General features: G+C 41.4%; 1 protein-coding gene and 1 non-coding gene across 2 annotated transcripts in view; both read left to right on the forward strand.

The window, feature by feature from the left end:
- Positions 1-25,311, forward strand: part of LOC124615916 — an 85,811-nt gene that overhangs the window by 13,544 nt on the left and 46,956 nt on the right. Inside the window, exons 2-3 of the mRNA XM_047144096.1 lie at positions 3,414-3,541; positions 21,930-22,105. Of these exons, the coding sequence (XP_047000052.1) occupies positions 3,539-3,541; positions 21,930-22,105 (179 nt within the window). The 5' untranslated portion in view covers positions 3,414-3,538. The remainder of the gene's footprint in view (positions 1-3,413; positions 3,542-21,929; positions 22,106-25,311) is intronic.
- On the forward strand, positions 3,004-3,078 carry Trnat-ugu. Its single transcript has one exon. It is a non-coding gene; the product is annotated as a tRNA-Thr (tRNA).

Raw genomic sequence — 25,311 nt, forward strand, 5'->3', positions numbered from 1 at the left:
TATGGAACAGTCTCCCAGAGATCAGATTAGCTCGAAGACTTCTTAAGTAATAGAACTGAGTATTTTGTATCTGTGGGGATCCACAGCCTTCAGGTGTTTAATAAACGTGAACATGGTTACGTTTATTAAGAACGCAGTATGTTGTCCTCGACGACGAGTGTTCCTTGGAGGCATGGGTAACATAAGGGGTGCCCCAGATAAGTGTAGTAGGGCCGTTGCTACTTTCTGTGTACATAAATGATGTGGCAGAGAGGGTGGGCAGCGATCTGCAGTTGTTCGCTGGTGACGCTGTTGGTGTACAATAAGGTGTCCAAGTTGAGTGACTGTAGGAAGATACAAGACGACTTAGTCAAAAATTTCTGGTTAGTGTGATGAATGGCAGCTTGCTCTAAGTGTGGAAAACTGTAAGTGAATGCGGATGTAAGTTGTGTCCTGCCTGACGCAGTAAAACCGTTTAAATATCTGGGCGTAACGTTGCAAAGCGACAAGAGGTGGAACGAGCGTGTCATAACCGTGGTAGGGAAGGCGAATGGCGAACTTCGGTTTAATGGGAGAATTTTAGGAATGCGTTGTTCACCAGTAAAGGACACTGCTTACAGGATGCTCGTGCGACCTATTCTTGAGTACTGCCCGCGTGTTTGGGACCCAGATTGAAGGAAGATATCGAAGCAATTCAGAGGCGAGCTGCTAGATTTGTTACCGGTTGGTTCGATCAGCATGGAAGTGTTACGTACATGCTTTGGGAACTCAACTGGGATTCCGATGGAGGGAAGAAAACATTCATTTCGAAGAACTCAATTAAAAAAGGTTAGAGAATCGGAATTTGGAGCTGACTGCAGAACAATCCTACTGCCACCAACGTACATTTCTTGCCGGCCGGAGTGGCCGTGCGGGTCTAGGCGCTACAGTCTGGAACCGCGAGACCGCTACCGTCGCAGGTTCGAATCCTGCCTCGGGCATGGATGTGTGTGATGTCCATAGGTTAGTTGAGTTTAAGTAGTTCTAAGTTCTAGGGGACTGATGACCTCAGAAGTTGAGTCCCATAGTGCTCAGAGCCATTTGAACCATTTGTACATTTCTTGTAGGGACCACGAAGATAAGATACGAGAAATTAGGGTTCATAGAGAGGCATATAAACAGTCGTTTCCCCCCCCCCCCCCCTTCTATCTGCGTGCGGAACAGGGAAGGGAACCACTAGTTGTGGTGCAGGGTACACTCCTCCACGCACCTTGCGGTGGCTTGCAGAGTATGTATTTAGATGTAGATGTATTGGAATAACACCCCCGCTTTGTACACAATGGGGAAATCCTATCTTTACTGTAGGCGTAGATGATGTGATAGTCCACAGCTGTGTTAGCCACTATGCCTGGGTGGTGTAGCGGATAACGCATCTGACCCGTGTTCAAGTACCCACCTTCGCACAAAGTTTAATTCGTTACTTCAGCTTCTGTCCCTATTGAATTACGAAATCATTCCTGTTGTCACATCCCATAGACCTTCGCACCATGATTCCGAAAGTCCGAGTATTACGTGCCTCGAGTATCACGTCTTCCTGAGACCTTTCACTAGGTCCTCTGAGCACAGAGCAGCGTCGATCTGCCTGCCAGTAACAGAGGAGATACCCATCGCTGAACGCCACAGAATACAAGTCAGTCTGCCACTTGACTCTGGCCCTGCAACATGCATGTCTCTGTAGTTTGTCGTGTGGTGTCAGTGGTAAACCACACGTGTTACTCCAGATGTCACCCCAGCTTCCAATGACCTTTTCCTGACGACGGTCGGTGGTCTCTTAGCCACTCTGCTGTCCCTAGTCCCTCTCGCCACCACACGTTCTGCAGTCACCGCACTGCAGCCTGCTGACTGTCCGATCTGTTTGTGTTATGTCATCAGCTCCTTCATGCCGATGACTCGACCTTTCTCCAAGTCAGAAAGTCGACGATAAAACTCACGTCCACGACCGCTGGAGATTCTGTCTTGCGGTCCGCCCTTGAACAGTTACGGTAGCGTTAGACACATATGCAGCCACCACGTATTCAAACCATTCTTCATCTGTAGGAATGTGCTTTTTCTGTACTGGAACTACTAAAATTGTATATGGAGATGTCCAAAAGAACAGACACCATCTCCATATATACCGGGTGAACAAAAAGTCAGTATAAATTTGAAAACTTAATAAACCACGGAGTAATTTAGATAGAGAGGTAAAAATTGACACACATGCTTGGAATGAGATGGAGTTTTATTAGAACCAAAAAAACAAAGTATTGCTAGACGCGTGAAAAATCTCTTGCGCGCGTCGTTTGGTGATGATCGTGTGCTCAGTCGCCACTTTCGTCATGCTAGGCCTCCCAGGTCCCGAGACCTCAGTCCGTGCGATTATCGGCTTTGGAGTTACCTGAAGTCGCAAGTGTGTCGTGATCGACAGACATCTATAGGGATTCTGAAAGACAACATCCGACGCCAATGCCTCACCATAACTCCGGACATGCTTTTCAGTGCTGTTCACTACATTATTCCTCGACTACAGCTATTGTTGAGGAATGATGGTGGACATGTTGAGCATTTCCTGTAAAGAACATCATCTTTGCTTTGTCTTACTTTGTTATGCTAATTATTGCTATGCTGATCAGATGAAGCGCCATCTGTTGGAATTTTTTCGAACTTTCGTATTTTTTTGGTTCTAATAAAACCCCATGTCATTCCAAGCATGTGTGCCAATTTGTACCTCTCTATATACATTATTCCGGGATTTATTCAGTTTTCAAATTTATACTGACTTTTTGATCACCCAGTAGTTAAGGCTAACCGGCCATGACCTTCTTCTTCTGTGCGGATGCACACGCATTGCCCGAACTCTTACGGGACTCGGTACAATTGTTTGCCGTGAGTAATGAGTGTAATGGGAGGGGCACTACGAATGTAGTGTGTCGACATTAAGGTCGGAATGTGGGTCTCACGGGGAGCGTTCAAGGGATAAACCCCTGCAGTCGCACTATCCTCTGTGCCATCGGTGGCTCAGATGGATAGAGCGTCTGCCATGTAAGCAGGAGATCCCGGGTTCGAGTCCCGGTTGGGGCACATATTTTCAACTGTCCCTGTTGATGTATATTAAAGCCTGTCGGCAGCTTTGGTTCTTGATTTAATTATCGTTCCTACTAAAAATGCTCTTGCATAAGGATCAAATTTCGATCAGCACATCCCACAGGCATAAAACTACTAGTGTATGAGTTCAGTATTGTTCCGTAAAGGTGTCCTTGAAGTAAACCTCACCGTGTATAGCGACGAAGTTTCGAAAAGTAAATTCTACTTTCAAGCAGCCTGTAAGCTGTTGAGGGCAGAAAATCTTGTGGCACTGCAACAGAAATTTGTTCCACCGGATACTTCACTAGCATGTCACCTGTCTTCTTTTGCAGATGTCCCGGCTGTGTACTCAGTCTTCTTGGAACACCTGTCCAACTACTCTCGAGACGCTGCGCAGCTGCTTTCGCTCGGTGTGACGCGTGTGTCACAACTTTTCGTACCCCTCGCATTCGAACACATGGTAAGTGGTGCCTTTTTATCCTTTTTAGATATATTAGACGTTTGAGAGATGACAAAATAACACAAGCATGCTGATGTAAGTGGTCAATGCTCGGAGTCAGATTCACACAGTTGCTCTCTTTCTCTATCAGACTGTGATGTTGAGTCCTGACCCACCTCTGCAACAGTGATCCTGCTGCGGTTATTAGATGGAGAACGCAACTTCGGAACACATAACAAAAGAGAAGAGTGTCGTTCGTACTTTTTTTCTCGTATATTCTGGAAGTTTTCTTAAGAGGTTGGGAAACTTCCTATCGGGTCTAGATGTCCCTTACACACTGGGAAACTTCGTATCTGTTCCTGCTTTACAAGGCTTTTGGCTTCACATTTAGTGCAGGCAAGTCTGGATTCTACTGTCTCATATTTTATCTCACAATGTGTTAATTTTCTTCTTCGGAATCCGGTATTCCAAAGAGAAGTGGCGGGAGGGCGAGTTTTATACGAGCGTCACTCCAAAAGAAATGCACACAATTTATTTTAAAATCCATCTTCTATTCAACATGTTTGAAAGTTTTACAGTGTGTAGATACATCCTTTAGGAACAATATTTGCATTTCTCCACATAATTTCCATCCCTCTCAACTGCCTTACGCCATCTTGGAGCCAGCGCCTGTGTAGCCGCACGGTAAAATTCTGGACCAACCTGTTGGAGCCACTGTTTGGCAGCGTGCACAAGGCAGTAATCATCTTCAAACCTTGTTCCACGAAGAGAGTCATTCAGTTTCCCAAAGAGATGATAGTCACATGGAGTCAGGCCAGGACTGTAAGGCAGATGTTTCAGTGTTGTCCATCCGAGTTTTGTGATCGCTTCCATGGTTTTTTGACTGACATGTGGCGGTGCAGTGTCGTGCAACAGCAAAACATCCTGCTTTTGCCGATGTGATCCAACACGACTCAGTCGAGCTTGAAGTTTCTCCAGTGTCGTCACATATGCATCAGAATTAATGGTGGTTCCACTTGGCATTATGTCCACAAGCAAGAGTCCTTCGGAATTGAAAAACACCATAGCCATAACTTCTCCAGCAGAAGGTGTGGTTTTGAATTTTTTTTTCTTGGGTGAATTTGCATGATGCGACTCCACTGATTGCCTCTTCGTCTCTGGTGAAAAATGATGGAGCCATGTTTCATCACCTGTCACAATTCTTCCAAGAAATTCATCTCCACCATTCTCGTACTGTTCCAAAAGTTCGCTGCATACCTGTTTTCTTGTTTCTTTGTGAGCCACTGTCAACATCTTGGGAACCCAGCTGGTACAAACCTTTTATAACTCCAATACTTTCAGTATTCTGCAAACAGTTCCTTCCCCTATTCCAACGTAGCATGACAATTCGTTCTCTGTGATGCGTCTGTCAGCAGTCACCAATTCGTTAACTCTCTGCACCTTGCCTGGAGTGTGTGCAGTACGAGGCCTGCCTCTGCGAGGACAATCCTCAATAATGTCGTGCCCGCTTTCATCACGTAATCTGCTTGTCCACCGACTAACTGTACTGCGATCGACAGCAGCATCTCCACACACCTTTTTCAACCTCTTGTGGATGTTTCCCACTGTCTCGTTATCACAGCACAGGAATTCTATGACAGCACGTTGTTTCTGACGAACGTCAAGTGTAACAGCCATCTTGAAGACATGCTGTGACTGCGCCACTCACGGGAACAGGTTGAACTAAGTTTGAATACAAGCGGGAAGGATGTATCTACACACTGTAAAGCACATGCAGAATGAAAACTGTAATTTTACAAAAATAGTGTGCATTTCTTTTGGAGTGAGCCTAGTATATTACATAGCCACCCTAATTACAGTAGTCAGTACAAACGGAGGAAGACATTCTTGTGTACTGGTATGGATGGTGTAAGGAATATTTCCATCCATCGTAACTCTAACGAGGTTTTGTAACTTCATGTAAATTGAGCTGCCACTGACGATGCAAGGAGCAATTACGTTTTCTTTCAGCTGAATTGCCAAGAAATTGTGTAAATTCATTATGTACATATGACTTCCTGGTAGCAGACATTACATTGACATCAAATAACTCAGCACCTTATTGCTATCAAAAATTCTCCTTTGGAAAGAGGAGACTAACACTGAGTGGCTATAACTAAGGTGCAGCCACTCATGGAGTTCCAGTGTCGGCCAAAATTATCGTATGGCAGCGAAACTTGGTAGATATGCTAATGCGTTAATGAGGAACCGATTTATACTGATAAAAATTATTTACAATTATGACCACAAGGTGCAACTCGGTCAGCGACAGTATAATGAAGATCAAAATAATGACAAAGGGAAGAAATAGGCGTATGCCCCTGAATTGGGCTGTAAATATCAAGAGGAGGAGGACTTTGAAGAAGAACTACAAAAGAAATTGAATACTCACAGCATAATAGTCATGGAAGACTTGAATGTTCATGTAGGGAGTGAAAGACAAAGATAAGAAAATGTACTGGTAGCAGGAGGATGGAGAAGTAGAAATGAAGAAGGAAAGAGTGTTGGAATTCTGCAAGAGAAACGGTCTAGTGATAGGTGACTCATGGTTTCGGAAGAAAGAGAGCCATAAAGTAATATGACATATCAGCAGTCGAGGCACGAAATCTCTGGTGTTTTACATGATCTATGAGTGGGAAACGGAGAGGACTCAAACGAATGTAAAGATGCTATCATCTGAGGCATTCTATAGTGACCACCAGCTACTGGTGATGAGCGTGAGAATGATGAAGAAATGGAGGAAGACAGAGAACCACGAAAGGAGATTTAGACTGTGGGAACTCGAGGAAAAGGAAGTCAAGGAAAAATACCACCAGATACTAAGGGAAAGGTTACCAAAAAATGAACCAGATACAGAAGAAGAGAAATGGGTACAGTTTAAAAGTGCTGCTGTAGCTGTGTGCGGAAGAACAGATGGCAGAAAACGGTGGAAGGAAAAATCATGGTGTCATGAAAGAGCCAAGGAGGTAGTAAGAAGGAAGGAAAAGCCCTACAGGCTGTGACTCCAAGAAAGGATTGAATTAGTAAGAGGAGAATATAAGAGAAAGAAGAAAGGCAAATAAGACAGTGGCTGAGGAGAGAAGGAAGTGGATGAAAAAATGGACAATGATGATAGAGGAAGATAGGAAAGGGAGTAAGAACGTACTATATGGAATGGTCGAAAGTAAGAAGGGAGGTCTGAGCGAGCATGCAACAAGGATGGATAGAAACTGGTAAGAGGTTAATAACGAAGAGACACTTAAGATAGTGTAGAAATAGTACTCTGAGCACTTGCTGAATCTGAACAGGCTTCGAGATGATGGTAGTACACTAATAGAGGTAGAAGTGAACTCTTGGAGGAGGGGTAGAGGGGAAGGATCTGAGACGGAAATAAATTGAAATAGCACTGTGCAAGACGAAAGGAGAAAGGCACCAGTTATGGACGAAATAAATGTCGAAATGGTGAAGGCAGGGGGAGAGGTTGGGAAACAGTGGCTGTATTGTGTGATGAGAGGGGTGTGGAATGAGAAGACTCCATAAGATTGGAAGAGAACATTAACTGTCCTTATATTCAATAAAGGTAGTATGAAGGATTGTAGGAACTACAGGAGAGACACACTGATTCTACATTCTGCCAAGGTATATGAAAAGATCATAGAGAGCAGAATCCGAACTAGGGTCAAGAGCAAATTGAGAGAGAAACGGTATGGCTTCAGACCAGGGAGGTCAACTGTTGTCCTCCTATTTCCAGTGAGACAGCTCCCGGAGCACCACTCTGGATCTGAGGCAGACCTTTTTATGGCCTTTCTCGATACAGAAAATGTATCTGATACCATCTGTAGAAGAAAGGTCTGGGAAGCACAAGAAAAGAAGAAATCAGGAAAAGAGACAACAAGCAAGGTGAAGGAGATGTAGTGTGGAGTCTGAGTAGTGTGAAAGTGGGAAATGAAAGGCGGAATGATTTCAGAAAGCAAGTGAAGTGAAACAGGGCAGTGCAGTGTCACCTCTCCTCTTCATTGTGGCCTGGAATGAGATAATGACCAAGGTGGCAGCAAAAACTGGAGAAGATAAGATAAAAGGAATGGGATTCACGAATGACTTGATGATCTGGAGAGAGAGGGAGGGGGAGATTCAGAAACAGCTGGATGCTTGGTAAGAAATTGTGAGACAATGTGGAATGAAATTTAATACGAAGAACTGTGAGATTCTGCTTACTACGAGACTGTAACGTACACCATCTCGCAGAATAAGGATTAGAGGTCAACGATTATAGAAGGTGGCAAGTGTTAGGTACTTGCGAAGTGTGAGAAAGGAAACTGGAAGAAATGAGAAAGAGATCAGCGAATGCGGCATACAAGCAGAAACATTCCTGCGAAGTGTTAGGAGCCTGGTTTTAGAACAAAGACGTCGCACAAAAAAGCAAAGAAATAATACATACAAGTTACTACATCCCAATAGTGATCTACGCGTCTGAAACATGGGTAATGAAGGAAAAATATGAAAACCAATTACATGAATGTGAAATGAAGTTCCTCAGAAGTAGGATATGAGTAATAAGGAGAGATACGATGAGGAATGAAAGGGTAAGAGAAATAGCGGAAGGGGAACCCTTACAGAGCAGAACAGGAACATCAAATCTAAGTTGGTATGGGTATTCAAAGAGAATAAGAGGGTTCCTTAGAAAATACTTAAAGGGAGATGTGAAGAAAACGACCAAAAAGAAGACCGAGGGATAGAAGGCTGAAAGGTGCGAAGGAATGTGTTTAAAACAGAGGTGAGGACTGGATCGGAGTGAACACAGAAAGATGGTGAGAAAACAGGACTGGATAGTGAGGTTTATGTTCCAAACAGACCCAGCCTGAGGCTGGGAACCGTTCAGAATCATGATAATGATGGTGATGAGGTGCAAATATGGCACTGTACACTGTTTATATGGCGGTATGGCATCCACGCTGTCATTAGACAAGCCATAACGTGAGTGAGCAGTGTGGATATCGAGATGAGAGCCCGTGCGATGTTAGTGAAACTGTTTTATGTGAACAGGGTCAATTACGTTGTTGCACTGAGATAGTATCGCCGACTGAAAGTATGAGGAGACACCCGATGTCATTAAATTGTGTAAAGAAGATGATAATAAAATTCTAAAATACGTTTGAGCTTGGTGTGGCACCTGGAAGAGCAAGGTGCACTGTGCCAGTGGAAGTTTCTGACGAGTTAGCTGTCCTTGTAACTGACCATGCAGCACGTGGTGCTGGTGCTCTTGCAGAGTCACGAGAACTGTCAACAGTATGGGAAGTTTTGTGGTCTGTGTTCCATACAGGATCCAGACGGTGCAGCAACTGGACTCTTATGGTCCGTATCAACGTTCTGAATTTACTCTTCCGTTCCTGGAATGGGCCGACGTTGATGACATGTGGCCGGCAATATTTTGTGACGCAGCGATGTACATCTTACATTACAGCTTGCAATGAATGCACAGAAATGCCGAATTTGGGTTACTGTTTAAACGCATGTTTTGCACGAAGAGCCATTGCATTCGCCAAATGTGACTGTATGATGTGGATTCACAAGGATCTTTATTCTTCGTTAGTTCTTGTCTGAAGAGAGTACACCCAGAGGGCCTGTCAGGTGTACTGTGGCATCTGCACATTATCGAGACGCGCTTCTACAGCATGTGATTCCTGGTTTGGAAGAGCTCAACTGTGTGGAAAATATTGTTCTCATGCGAGGTGGAGCTACACCTCATGTCGCCGGCCATATAAAAGACCTGCTTATTGCAACCTTCCACGAACGTGTAATCTACAGTGGTTTTTCAGATGCATCGTCTGCAAGATTGCCGGATCTGAATCCGTGTGAGCTTTAGCCCTGGGGATGTCTAGAAGGATGCGTTTACAAAGGACAAAGTTCAGCCTCAACCTTATCTGAAGGACAGTATACAGGAACGCGTCACACAGATTCCACCCGAACAGCTGCGAGCAACTGTCGATCACGTCGTTTTACGGATGTAACACCTCCTCACCTCTTGTGCTCATATGGAATAAACTGTGTAAGCGGCGGTTAATAATAAAATCAATGTTACGCTTTTCTCACTTCTTTGATCCTTTCTCCCGTCGCCCCGTTCCTTATCCATTACATATAGAAATATTCCTATCCCCCTTTCTTGCATTCACAGTGCCAGTTTGAAACTGATGGCGAAAATTGGAACTACTTTGTTCCAGCCTAAATTGGTTCCACATTAACACTTTAAAATGTGTACCAAGTTTCAAAAAATGGTTCAAATGGCTCTAAGCACTATGGGACTTAACATCTGAGGTCATCAGTCTCCTAGACTTAGAACTACTTAAACCTAAGTAAACAAAGGACGTCACACATATCCATGCCTGACGCAGGATTCGAACCTGCGACCGTAGCAGCAGCGCGGTTCCGGTCTGAAGCGCCTAGAAGCGCTCGGCCACAGCGCCCGGCGTACCAAGTTTCGCTGCCATACTATAATTACCGCGCACACCAGTAAGTAGCTCCCCTTTAATTGTAACAACAGGGAATATTCTCTTAAGCCTGATGGGAAAGCATTTGAAAAATGATCTTTTCAAAGAAAATGCTAGTTACTTTTCAGAATGTTTTAAAGTCTTCACTAAATTATTCTTGGCTTTTAATTATTTTAAAGAAATTCTGAATGTGAAAGTTGATTAAGTCTACAAGCATAAGCACAATTTGCTTGGCAGAATATCATGACACAGTTGATGCACACAGTTAATACAGTCACATGAAAGTTCAGAGTTACTCAACCAGCAGGGAGCTAGACAAAAGTGAAGTCCACGATGTCCAGACTCAGAGCTACTGTATTCCACTGGTAGAAGCTGGCAAGGTGAAAGTTCCATTTAACTGAACACACAAGAGAATGAATGTTCTGAACTGCAGGCGCATGGTTATAACTGGTCAATGGTCACGGGGTTCCATCATGAAGTACACTCTGCAGTTATGGCTTCTTCCACAACTGCCGCTTGCTGTGACTGTTTGCAGATCGCAGCGTCACCATTGGTGAGAGCTGTAAGTAGGAGTCGATCTACGATGCCTGTGATACCTCCATGTTACTGTCAGAGTCGGTTAGGCATCCTTCTCCATCCTGAGATGACGAATAGGAGTAGAAACGATCTTGCTTGCACCGGCACTGCCTTGGACACTATACACTGTTGTTAGAGCTGGGTCTGGGTGCACAGCAGCTTGAACTGCCTCCTGGAGAGCCTGTATCTTGGACTTGATGCTTTCAGGCTGAATGGGGCCATACATGACAGAGTCCACACTATTCATGGAAGGCAGATCTGTGGTTGCTGGTGCTGTAATAGGAAGTGTGCTGGTGTCCATTCGATGACCAACTGACCCTGGAAACGCATTGATGGAGGACGAAAGTCACAGTGGCTTCTGAGGCCAGGGTACAACTCGTATGGACGAGATAGGCACACTGGCAGTGTCCTTTGGGAGGTAGCCGGATCTGATGGCACTTCTACAGGTGGTCTGTGCTGGTCACCTCATGCATCTGATGACCTCATGGGTCTCGGATGTTGGCTGGAACAGGTCAGATGGCATTTAAACAGTGGTGCACACACCATGACACTGGTCTGGTACTTGGTTATGGGGAGGTGACTGAGACAAATTATGGTCCAGTGGTAAGAGCAAAGAGTGAAGTGTCCAATATTGCCTCCCATGGAGCAATTCGGCCAGACTTCGTCCAGAAATTGGTGTGGCGCTATAGGGAGCCAAGAATGAGGTGAGGGCCCCATGAGGCGGATTTTTCCAGGACCTCCTGTTACGTTTGATGGTCTGCACCATCTGTTCATCTGTTACACCTTCCCACTGGATTGGTGGTGGAACAGTTCCATAAGAAAGTGTTTTATCTCTTGCTGCTCACAGAAATAGGAGAAATGGGTGGAAATGAATGGGGGTGGCTGTTGGAGACAAAAGTCTTTCTGGAGGCCTTTGATGGCAAAGACTTGCAAAAGGACCTTGAATATGTTTTTCATTGTCATGGAGCACATGGAGCAGATATATGATATTTTATAACCTAAGTCCAGCCACATCTGACTCAAGAAAGGACGAGTAAGGTCAATGTGGAGGCACTCCCAAGGACCTGATGTGGGGCCATGGCAAAAGAATTTGGAATGGTGTGAAGTACTGCTTAGAACATGCAGTGCCAATTTATGCCATGGTCTCGATATCCATGTCGATGGTTGAGCAGAATGCATGACTGTGTGCCAGATGTTTAATGTGGCATTATCCCCAGTGACTCCTGTGTGGGAGAACCAGTACTCTAGAGTACAGACCGTGAGGAATAAAGTCCTTAGTCGTTGATGTTCTGTTTGCAGAAGAACACCTTCCGAGAGGAAGAGTCTGTTAATTAAGGCAAAGACTGTGTTGAGTAATTTGCATGCCATTGTCGATAAAGGAGGAGGCCAGCCTCGCCTAATCGATTTGGTAACTGTATAAAAAATGGGACCCTCTCTTATCCAGGAGCGACTAGTGTTACATCGATAGAATATTCGTTAAGGAAGAATCAGTATCAATTGGAAATATATTGTATATGTACATATTGCAGTCATTGTACAGTTTTTCATAAAATGTGAAAAATCAGAAGGTTCCAAGGAACAATAATGAAACTTCAGGACAAAGATATCAGAAAACAGAATTTTTTCCTAAAAATCTGATGTTTACTAAATTTTATAACAAAAAATGTGAAATGAAGGGAATGAATTACCGGTTTCATCAAACATTTTCACTATTTTTCAAGCATTTTCACCATTTATTGCATTTTCCTCATTTTAGAAAAATGGTCCTAATATTTTCTAATTATTTCACTAATATTCCAAGGGAAACTCATTAAATTTCAGGGAAAAACATTGAAAGCCACATGAAAATGTAAAAAACCTTTGATCCATTAACTATATTATAATGTTGACACAATAAAAAGATAAAGTTTAGAATATATATATATATATATATATATATATATATATATATATATATATATATATATATTTGTCATCATTTAGGACACAGTGATTTTTTATTATCTTCAGCTGGGTGAATTTCGTGTTTGCTGCTTCATATCAGGCTCATAGATCAATATTGCTCAATATTTCCAAACAAACAATCTTTATAATTTTCAAATATTATTTTATTTTTATAACATAATTCTTAAATTCCTTTGATTTTTTTTTAGTATATAACCTTACCAGTTTTGTAAGCATACATTTTTTATTTTGAACTACAAAGTACTTCCATTGTTTTCCATTACATTCATACTTCTTCTTAGATAATACTTTCACAGTTACTTGTGGAATGTTGAAAATATTATCTTTTCGGTAATTTATGAACCATCTTCTTCATATCTTTATGAACATTTTCAATCTGTATATTGTAGCTGTAGCTGCGCATATCTTAGTATCAAAGTTCATTTTATCTTTATAATTCGCTTTCATGACACTGTAGTAAAAATTGTACACCTGTTGTTTATATAAATCAAGTGTGTTCATACTAATATAAAATGTTTGTCAGTTGTGACTTTAGTTTTATTCATGTGAATCCTAGCAAGATGTTCACTGAATATTGTTCTTTCCTTGAAATTTGGTTTTGATACAGTTTTTCACACTTATTCACATCTGAAATTAATTTTATATCCACTCTCTGTCTTATATTTTTCATCGTTTTTTCAATACTGAAGTATTCAAGAGTTTGAAAAAATCTTTATCAAAACCATTTCTTGCTTAGTCCTCATTTTTGTATTCAGATCTATATAATTTTGTAGAAAATTAGATCGTGTAAATTTGCATTCTCTATGTACTTTTGCTAATTTTAATCCTGAATTTAGGTATTCTTTAAGATTTCAATAATGGAAAGCATATATTTCTCTATTGTTCAAGGTTATTAATAGCTTTATTTGATTTGTTCCATGAAAAATTTTATTTTCAAATGCAAATACTATATCGTTATGTAAATTGTGTAATTTTTTGAATATTCTAAATTAACTTTAAGTATATAACATGTACATGAATCATATATTTTTTTATCATATCAATAATTGAATTTTCTTTATAAATTATCTGTATCTTGAAATATTAAATAATTAGATTTTTGTTCAGATCATAATAATTTAAATTTTCTTTATTTGGTTTTACATATCTTTTGCCATATTGTGAAATGCCACCACAGAGCCGTTTCTTGACAATTATTATACAATGGTAGTGTAATTATTCTAATTTAACTTTAGTCATTTTTAGCATTAAAACCTGAGCTAAACCAGGTGTAGTAAAATACCAAGCTTTTTAAAAATTGTTTTTTTCTGTGCAAGTTCAAAAATTCTCAAGTGCATCAGACAACAATAACACATCTGTTTTGAGATATAAATCATGATATTCTCCAAGATTCTTTGTATTACATTTTTTTTTCAAATTTTAATTGCATGTTCAAATTCTTTGTCACTTCAGCTACAATCATTCATTTTCATTCATTCATTCTTTTCATATAGGCCATCTTTGGACCATGTGATTTCAACTGTCTTACTTTAGTGTTCTGATGTTTGCCCAGTGCTCCCACATTCGTTTCCTCTCCTGGGTCCAAGCCTTTCCTGTTTATAGTTTTGGCTTTTCTTGGAAACCCTGCCACGCCATAAGTTTCTTCTTCAGTGAGACATGCTCCAAGATGTCATCATAGGTGATCCCCACTTCTTTAACATCTTTCTCCACCTCTGTGAACCTCACCATATGATTGGCGAGTCCTCCAGGGCTTATTCAGGTCATATATCAATAAAACATAATCCTTCTTTTCCACATGGTATTGGTTATCTTCTGTATGTGGGATTGCAGTTCATGATTATGATATCTTCTATATTCCCCGTTCTCTTTAATGGGACCTAAGATCTCTCTCAAAATCTTCGTTTCCTTGGTCCCCAGTTATTCAATTTGACCTTTTTTGTTCATTACTAGGCCCTGAGATGTGTACAAGACCTCTGGATGGATAACACTGCAGTAATGCCTTAACTTTGCATTGAAAAATACTGATCTTTTGTTGTAGATGTTTTTGGTTAAATGGAATGTCATTTCCATTTTGTTCATATGTGATATGAAGGCTTTTTCTCTGATAGGGTGGCTCTTGTCCATTCTCCAAAGTATTTAAACTTTTCAACTCGCTTAATTTTGCCTTGACCCACAAGCATTCATTTTATTATAAGCTTCTTGTACTAGTGAAACATGTATTTCTTCAATTTTTTTCCAATTACCTATGTAATCATAAGAATACACAATGTGATAACGTCTAAATCTCATAGTTTACCTGGAAAGAATTTTCTAATGTTAGTCATTTGATGTATAAAATTTGATGGAAGTTCAGCATTTGATAAAGCCATAAATTTAAATGTGTTACTGAAGGTCATTTTCAAATTTTCTGTCTTCTTATAAAAATAATATATCTGTCTTCATTGTTAGGTATTAAATCTAATTCTTTTTTCATCAATACAAGATTCTGTTTCCAACAAATGAGCATCAAATTTCTGAGAGATTATGAAAATAAATTGGATCATGCAGTGGTTGCTTTAGTTGTTCATCAAAATTATTGCACAATGGCCTATATATTTTCAGTTAAATGACTGTGATGATGAACATTTTATTTTCTACTGAATAATTACATTGACAAGGGGAACAAGTTTACAATTTATTCTGTCGTATTTGTTGTCCATTCATATATTTAATATAATAACAAAAACCCATTGATTCATGTCTTTGATTATTCATTGTATTTGATATATTTGGATCAGATTGATAATTATCCATCTCTAACAGAAAACTTCCAAAATCAGCATAAATAATAAATGGAACTTTCTTTGTATGTTAATAATTTTTAAAGTTATTCTAGCGTATAATGTCCTCAATCTTTCATTAATAATTCTAATAAGTGGTGTGAAACTGATTCCAATAACCATTTTAAGAATAATAGTATTTATAATACTTGTCTTAAAAATTGTTTGCTTGTAAATGGAAGTGATTAAATCCAAGAAGTGCAGAATCTGTGAAGAGCAGATATCAATAAAGAACTTTCATGCACATAAATACACAAAGGATTAAGATAGGAATATATGCAGTGAATGTCTTAATACATATCTTAAGTATAATATTATGTAAGTTCTTTGTGTGTGTGGAAAATACATGTCAGTTTATTATTGTGATTACCATCTAAAAATAGTTTACAGTCACGAATTATCAGAATTATAATTATAGATGAAAAATGGTGAATAATAACAAACATCTTGAAACATAACAACAAAATGCTTTATTTGTCAAAAAGTAAAAGATAGTGACTATTTCTATCCAAACCAATTGTGTAGAGACAAAAATTTAAATAATTGTAAGGACTGTAACAAAGAAAAAATTGCTGTCAGCCAAACATATGCAGTTACAGAAACGCAAGAAAACTGACAAAATTATCAATATTCTGTGCAGTTTTTAAATTTATGTATTTTTATCGTCTATATATTTATCGAGATTTTGAATGTGGTAGCGTTTGAGCAACTGAGCATGTAAGAGCTTCAGTCGATTACAAATAATGCCAAGCAGTCGCAATACACAGGTTTATTGAACTTTGGTTATGATCTTCTGGGGTTTAAAACCATCTTCTTCAGAACATATTGCTCTTATTAACAAGAAAAGGAGGGAATTTAAGGAGATGGGACCTGGATAAACTGACTAAACCAGAGGTTGTACAGAGGGTCCTGGATAAACTGACTAAACCAGAGGTTGTACAAAGTTTCAGGGAGAGCATAGGGGAACAATTGACAGGAATGGGGGAAAGAAATACAGTAGAAGAAGAATGGGTAGCTCTGAGGGATGAAGTAGTGAAGGCAGCAGAGGATCAAGTAGGTAAAAACACGAGGGCTTGTAGAAGTCCTTGGGTAACAGAAGAAATATTGAATTTAATTGATGAAAGGAGAAAATATAAAAACGCAGTGAATGAAGCAGACAAAAGGGAATACAAACGTCTCAAAAATGAGATCGACAGGAAGTGCAAAATGGCTAAGCAGGGATGGCTAGAGGACAAATGTAGGGATGTAGAGGCCTATCTCACTGGGGGTGAGATAGATACTGCCTACAAGAAAATTAAAGAGACCTTTGGAGAAAAGAGAGCCACTTGTATGAATATCAAGAGCTGGGATGGAAACCCAGTTCTAAGCAAAGAAGGAAAAGCAGAAAGGTGGAAGGAGTATATAGAGGGTCTATACAAGGGCGATGTACTTGAGGACAATATTATGGAAATGTAAGAGGATGTAGATGAAATGGGAGATACGATACTGCATATAGAGTTTGACAGAGCAGTGAAAGACCTCAGTCGAAACAAGGCCCCGGGAGTAGACAACATTCTATTGGAACTACTGACGGCCTTGGGAGAACCAGTCCTGACAAAACTCTACCATCTGGTGAGAAAGATGTATGAGACAGGTGAAATACCCTCAGACTTCAAGAAAAATGTAATAATTCCAATCCCGAAGAAAGCAGGTGTTGACAGATGTGAAAATTACCGAACTATCAGTTTAATAAATCACAGCTGCAAAATACTAACGCGAATTCTTTACAGACGAATGGAAAATCTGGTAGAAGCCGACCTCGGCAAAGATCGGTTTGGATTCCGCAGAAATGCTGGAACACGTGAGACAATACTGACCCTACGACTTATCTTAGAAGAAAGAGTAAGGAAAGGAAAACCTACGTTTCTAGCATTTGTAGACTTAGAGAAAGCTTTGGACAATGTTATTTGGAATACTCTCTTTCAAATTCTGAAGGTGGCACGGATAAAATACAGGGAGCGAAAGACTATTTACAATTTGTACAGAAAGCAGATGGCAGTTATAAGAGTCGAGGGACATGAAAGGGAAGCAGTGGTTGGGAAGGGAGTGAGACAGGGTTGTAGCCTCTCCCCGATGTTATTAAATCTGTATATTGAGCAAGCCGTAAAGGAAACAACAGAAACGTTCGGAGTAGGTATTAAAGTCCATGGAGAAGAAATAAAAACGTTGAGGTTCGCCGATGACATTGTAGTTCTGCCAGAGACAGCAAAAGACTTGGAAGAGCAGCTGAACGGAATGCACAGTGTCTTGAAAGGAGGACATAAGATGAACATCAACAAAAGCAAAACGAGGATAATGGAATGTAGTCGAATTAAGTCGGGTGATGGTGAGGGAATTAGATTAGGAAATGAGACACTTAAAGTAGCAAAGGAGTTTTGCTATTTGAGGAGCAAAATTACTGATGATGGTCGAAGTAGAGAGGATATAAAATGTAGACTGGCAATGGCAAGGAAAGCGTTTCTGAAGAAGAGAAATTTGTAAACATCGAGTGTAGATTTAAGTGTCAGGAAGTCGTTTCTGAAAGTATTTGTATGGAGTGTAGCCATGTATGGAAGTGAAACATGGACGATAAATAGTTTGGACAAGAAGAGAATAGAAGCTTTCGAAATGTGGTGGTACAGAAGAATGCTGAAGATTAGATGGGTAGATCACATAACTATTGAGGAGGTACTGAATAGAATTGGGGAGAAGAGGAGTTTGAGGCACAGCTTGACAAGAAGAAGGGACCGGTTGGTAGGACATGTTCTGAGGCATCAAGGGATCACAAATTTAGCATTGGAGGGCAGCGTGGAGCGTAAAAATCGTAGGGTAGTCCTACATCCACAGTCGCTGTGTACGCCGTCACAGACGGTACAGTATGGCACGTAGAAGATGCCAACAGACTCTGCTGTGGAGGGCCATAGGAAGGAAGGAAGCAGGAGAGTCGCAAACTGATGCGGCTCGATGGCTTTATGCGTTCTGTTGTTTCTCGGCTGAGGTGACAGTTTATAGAGACAGAAACTGTATCCTGGAGACCAGGACAGGGCCGATCACATGAGACAGCAGAAAGAGTAGACCGTTATTTGGCTGACCTCGCAGCATCCCCTGGACGTGTTGCATCGACGCAATCGATGTACGGAAGGGTTTAGCGGAGGGTCCTTTATTGTCAGAGATCTACTATCTATTTATATGTTCCCTTCTGTGAAGACACGCCACAGGTAGAGTGGAGCCGTCAACACGCTACCTGGACAGTCGAAGTGTGGGCCAATGTCCTTTTCACAGATGAATCCCGATTTGGACTGGAGAGTGATTCTCGACGTATTCGCATCTGGAGGGCACGTGGAACACCATTTAGGGACACACAAGTTGTGAGAGAGACTGATATCGAGGGGGATCCCTAATGGTGTGGGCAGGGATTATGTTGACCACTGAAACACTTCTTCATGAAAGTTATAGGTGAATCGGAAAGTTTTAACTGCTGTCAGGTATCGTGACGAGATCTTTGGATCTCATGCGCGGTTCTTGCGAGTTGCTGTGGTCCCAGACTTCGAATTGATGGACGATAATGTTCGACCTTATAGGGTATGACCAGCAATAAATAAATGATGGATATTTTTTTGGAAACGGAGGATGCTGCGCACATGACGTGGCCTGGTTGCTCTCCAGATTTGAATTCCATAGAACACGTCTGGGATGCACCAGGGAGATGGGTCGCATCAAATCAACATCCACCAACCCCTCTCCAAGGCTTGTGAGCACCTCTGCAGGAAGAATGGGTGTTATTGCATCAACATGAAATTTATAACATCATTCACAGCATGTCCTATCGTTCTCAGGTGCGTATTGGTGCCAATGGTGGTTACACCCACACTGAGCACATTAATCGGTTGTCAGAATGTGTGTGCAAATCCGTTAAGTTGAAAAAAAAAGAACATTTTTGTTTACCGTTAGGCATGTTGCAGTTGATTACGATTTGTATATTTCACATTGTTTTTACTTTGCTGTCACCTGTTTATAATGTTTCGTGACAAAGTAAACGCTACCTTTAAAATTTCCATTTGCTGCTTAAATTTTGGACACCAGTGTATATAGGACAAATTCGTTGAGGAATCAAGGTGAGAAGCAAAGAACATCGGTTGCGAAAGGGAGGACGTAATGTACAAAATTCCACCTTTGTGGAACGTTTCTTTGTTGCTAGTCATACTCGAAGGATTTAGAGGATGCCGTAATCTTCCACAAAGAAGTAAAATGGCGCAGATTAGATCTATGGGAAGAGCTTGAAATTTTCGAACATAATTTTAAAAAAAACGATGGCTACATTTTAAAAAATCGGGATCAACTAACAAGTTGACATTGTCTGGAAGGCTTTTTAAGCTCTACTTCTGGCTGAGCAGTCAAGATTACCTCTCAGTGGTGGCCTCGATGTCATGTTTGTTTTCCTCAAAATTCCATGTTCAGTAAGAATACATCTTTTATTTTAAAATGTACTGTGCCATCCGCTTTTAAGTTGCGTTCCAACATCCTAGTAATCAAAAATCTTAGACCAACTCGCCCCTTTTCTATTTTGAGTGTGTTTTTATTCTGCCCTTAACATCATTTCTAGGCATAAACGCCTCTCAGTGAGGCCGCGTCTATTGTTTTACTGGTTATTTTACAACACAACCCCTTCTAATAGTTTTGTCCATAGAGCATGCTTAATCAGTACAACCACTCCCCTTTGTATGATGCTTTACAGGTGATGATCTATCCCCTGCTCCTCCCTTCTCTTTTCCGAATATGCATTCGTCTTAATATTTGCAGTTTCTCTGTCAGTGTGTTCTTTTACGGTAGTCCAGCATCACAGAGGTCAATTGTGTAGTCTATTGTTGAGTCTCTTATGTAGTGATGGTGTTCTTTGAAGCCCTTTCGCTTTGATATTCATGCCTGTTACAGTTGCGTATTCACGCACAAGTGGTTCGTGTGTTTTGCACATTTTGTAAAGACTACGTTCCGTTTACCCGAGCCTGCGGGCTCTTTGTAAACCGTGTGACGTTAATGACGCGCGTTCCACCCCCTCTCCTTTCCCTATTTCCAACTATTTAGTTTATATGCTAATTCTGTTAATAATACATGGTAGTGAAATCGCGTACGCTGTTCATTGCAGCTATATGCAATCAGAATGCGTAGGAGTGCCTCTTACCAGATGTGTGTTAAGGCTAGTGCCACTGCTCTTCAGTGAGTCGGTGCATGATACTAGATCTGAAAGTGACATATTTACGCTCTATAGGATCCGATCCCACGTTATATATTTAAATGCCAGTTTTATACACATCTTTCAAGTGTAATACGATATGTTGTATCGAGCTTCAGTATATTATATTTATTAAGAGAAAGCCCTACAATAGATGCTAATACTTTAATGTAATGTATCTTAAATAGTGATTAATTGGCTGACATGTACTAGACAGAATCAATGACTCCCGCGTTGGCTATAGACAATGTGATTCTATGTGAGTATAATTCACGAAAAAAATTGTTGTTAACGTTTCCCTTAATTTTGCGTGTTGTAATATTACTATATTTTCTCGACACACAATGTTGTAATTTTGTTAATATGTACAATATTTTCTGAAGAAGATGGGTTTAAAATCATAGAAACTTCGGTCAAAGCTTAATAAACCTGTGTACTGCTACTGGATTTCTGTTATTGCTAATCTATTGAAGCAACACATTTTTATTTCCTTCATCACTATTTTTTATTTGTTCATATGAAATTATTTTCTGATAAATAATGATCAAATTGAGACAGTTTATGATTGCTTAGTATCATGACTGTTGCAAAAGGAGTAAACTGACTAGATATAGCAAATTCAACTTATTTCATTGCTTCTATTGTTAAACACTATAATGTTCCAAAAAATCTTTTGGATCATTTACCTTATTTTAAAATTGAAAATGAAAGTGATATTTTCAAATGTGGCGAAACTAAAGAGCATAAAGAAATTTTTCCACTTTCTACTAATGTATTTGAGAAACAAAGAAACAGAAACGAATCAATCATAATCTAATTATTAAAGCTTTTGGAAATCAGTTACAGAGTGTTAAAATATAGAATATGCATTCATTCAACTGTTTGCACTTAACTACATAGAAATGTCTGCAGCTCTCTTATATATCCACATCCAGTGATGCCTGTGGGTGAGGATGACACGACAGCCGGTCGGTACCGTTGGGCCTTCACGGCCAGTTGGGGAGGAGGGGCGGAGAGACAGAGAGAGAGAGAAAAGGATTTACTAACTCAGATCTGTAGAAAAGAAATTGGAACTTTCAGCATACAGTCATATTTGCACATGAATTGACAGTATGAATGTAGAATAACTCATTCCACATTATTAAGATTTATCAAGCAAATCATCCACTTAACATGAAGCTAACCAACTGTGTAGTCAAGCGCTGTAAGTAATTTAAATGTTATGTTCGAGCAGTTATGATTGGCTGCTGCTTGTGAATATTATTCAAGCAACACGAAGTATTTTCTGTATGCTTCAGGATACCCGCCCGAATGATCAGCAACTGCATGGATGGATTAAGGACGTGGAACGTGTGAGAGACATGCTTCACACGAAATTAAGGGGTTTGGTTCATGATTTGAAATCTGTCAGCGAGATGATGGTGAACTACAAGATGGAACAAGACGAGAACAATCCAGGAAACTATCTAATAAGGTATAAATCAGTGTACATTCAAGCCATTGTCATACTCATTATGTTTCATGAATATTTATTTTATTTTTCCCTTGGCGCGTATTCTTTACTTTTATACAGGGAACTGAGATCATGAAATTCAGGATGGAGTACAAAATGTGACTGTTAGACAATAGTGAAAGAGTTTTATAAAATTTGGGGATTCTGTTTCGTCTTCAATTTTTGGGTTGTGTTTTGTCTTTAATGTGGCACATATTGTTAGGCACTGTTCAGACAAACCATTACAATGAACGGCGTTATCCTTTTCACTAGAGAAAAAGTGTTGCTACCAGGTGACTACAAAGTTTTAATAATACACTCCTGGAAATTGAAATAAGAACACCGTGAATTCATTGTCCCAGGAAGGGGAAACTTTATTGACACATTTCTGGGGTCAGATACATCACATGATCACACTGACAGAACCACAGACACATAGACACAGGCAACAGAGCATGCACAATGTCGGCACTAGTACAGTGTATATCCACCTTTCGCAGCAATGTAGGCTGCTATTCTCCCATGGAGACGATCGTAGAGATGCTGGATGTAGTCCTGTGGAACGGCTTGCCATGCCATTTCCACCTGGCGCCTCAGTTGGACCAGCGTTCGTGCTGGACGTGCAGACCGCGTGAGACGACGCTTCATCCAGTCCCAAACATGCTCAATGTGGGACAGATCCGGAGATCTTGCTGGCCAGGGTAGTTGACTTACACCTTCTAGAGCACGTTGGGTGGCACGGGATACATGCGGACGTGCATTGTCCTGTTGGAACAGCAAGTTGCCTTGCCGGTCTAGGAATGGTAGAACGATGGGTTCGATGACGGTTTGGATGTACCGTGCACTATTCAGTGTCCCCTCGACGATCACCAGTGGTGTACGGCCAGTGTAGGAGATCGCTCCCCACACCATGATGCCGGGTGTTGGCCCTGTGTGCCTCGGTCGTATGCAGTCCTGATTGTGGCGCTCACCTGTACGGCGCCAAACACGCATACGACCATCATTGGCACCAAGGCAGAAGCGACTCTCATCGCTGAAGACGACACGTCTCCATTCGTCCCTCCATTCACGCCTGTCGCGACACCACTGGAGGCGGGCTGCACGATGTTGGGGCGTGAGCGGAAGACGGCCTAACGGTGTGCGGGACCGTAGCCCAGCTTCATGGAGACGGTTGCGAATGGTCCTCGCCGATACCCCAGGAGCAACAGTGTCCCTAATTTGCTGGGAAGTGGCGGTGCGGTCCCCTACGGCACTGCGTAGGATCCTACGGTCTTGGCGTGCATCCGTGCGTCGCTGGGGTCCGGTCCCAGGTCGACGGGCACGTGCACCTTCCGCCGACCACTGGCGACAACATCGATGTACTGTGGAGACCTCACGCCCCACGTGTTGAGCAATTCGGCGGTACGTCCACCCGGCCTCCCGCATGCCCACTATACGCCCTCGCTCGAAGTCCGTCAACTGCACTTACGGTTCACGTCCACGCTGTCGCGGCATGCTACCAGTGTTAAAGACTGCGATGGAGCTCCGTATGCCACGGCAAAGTGGCTGACACTGACGGCGGCGGTGCACAAATGCTGCGCAGCTAGCGCCATTCGACGGCCAACACCGCGGTTCCTGGTGTGTCCGCTGTGCCGTGCGTGTGATCATTGCTTGTACAGCCCTCTCGCAGTGTCCGGAGCAAGTATGGTGGGTCTGACACACCGATGTCAATGTGTTCTTTTTTCCATTTCCAGGAGTGTACATAGAAACAGTGATAACTTGGATAAAGCTGCTGTACTTAACGCAAAAACTGAGTATATGTGTTACGTGGGGAAAAAATAATCAACTCCAGGAAATACCATGCTAATATCATTTAATAACGCGTCCAGCCTAGATAATGGCAACAGTTCGGTAAGGAAAAGCGTTCAAATGTCATGTTAATCTCAATACACAAAGGAAAATGCTAAGCACTGATGAGGATTTAAAAAAATTTTGGGGAGATGTTAGCAGAGAGAGGGGGGGGGGGGGGAGAGGGAGGAGGGAATTGGCCATGGTTTTATTCTTTGCGCAATGATTGGTGTTTCTACATCCGTTCAAAGCATAGAGCGTAAATACTGGAAGTTGGGAGCGAGAGAGGCAACAGATATGTCTCTCCATTTGTGGACGTAAGGGACCATTGGAGTGGTCAAGTTAGGACAGTCGAGGATAGCGAGTGTGTTTTGGAGGTAGAAGGCGAGAAGTTTTCCTGTTCTTAGATTGTTAAGGAGGGGTTGATTGTTGAGAAGAATTGGATAGTGCAGGGAGGATTATGCTGGTAACTCTATGGAAAGGCTTCTAATATTTACTTGAGTTTATGGTAGGTGCCGTATTAAGAGCATGTATGTCGCCAGTCCAGGATATTTCGGACGTCTCCCTGTAGTTGCTGGTGGCATGTTAGTGCGACCTGGTGATAGGTATAGAGGAAGGAGTGGTTGTGTCTGTGGGATTCTTTAAACATTTCAAGAACTTATCATGTGAGGAGAAGTCAGTTGAACAGATCGGACGTGTATGTGTGTGTGTGTGTGTGTGTGTGTGTGTGCGTGTGTGTGTGTATGTGTGTGTGTGTGGGGGGGGGGGGTGCGTGGGTGGTCGCAGCTGCTGTCAAAATTTGTTGTAGGAAAGGAATAGTGTTGCAAATATTTTCGCGGGGCGGAAAGTGACAAGGTGGTGTATGGGTAAATTCCCAGGAGGCATATCAGATTTTATGGTGGTGTTGTAAGTTTATTTTAGGTTGGTTATTGTGGGATGTGTGAGAAACGGGACTGGCAGTTGGAATGTGTCGTTATTGCTTCCAATAAGATGAAGGGCATGTGCAGTTACGCACCTGAGGAAGTTGGTAGTGGAGTCACTTTGATTTGGGTGTGTCAAGGAAGCATATTAAGTCTCCTAAAAGGAAGGCTATCAGGTTACATCAGCAGTTAAGTTCTGCATAGGAACAACAAAAATGCAGAGACGAAATTATATGGGCTGGATTGACTCGGATAGATATATACGGAGCACAGGTGAATGTTAGACAAAAAACTATCTAAAATGCCTATTACATTTCACAGCGGCGCTTAATTTGCATGGTAGCGCTACAGGGAAATATTGGATCAAATAAAAATGTGAAAAAAAACGCTTCAGAAAGCTTAATTACGGCACATACGCGGAATTGTCTCGGTATTTATGCC

This window comes from Schistocerca americana, chromosome 5 (genome assembly GCF_021461395.2).
Source record: "Schistocerca americana isolate TAMUIC-IGC-003095 chromosome 5, iqSchAmer2.1, whole genome shotgun sequence".
Classification (NCBI taxonomy): Eukaryota; Metazoa; Arthropoda; class Insecta; order Orthoptera; family Acrididae; genus Schistocerca; species Schistocerca americana.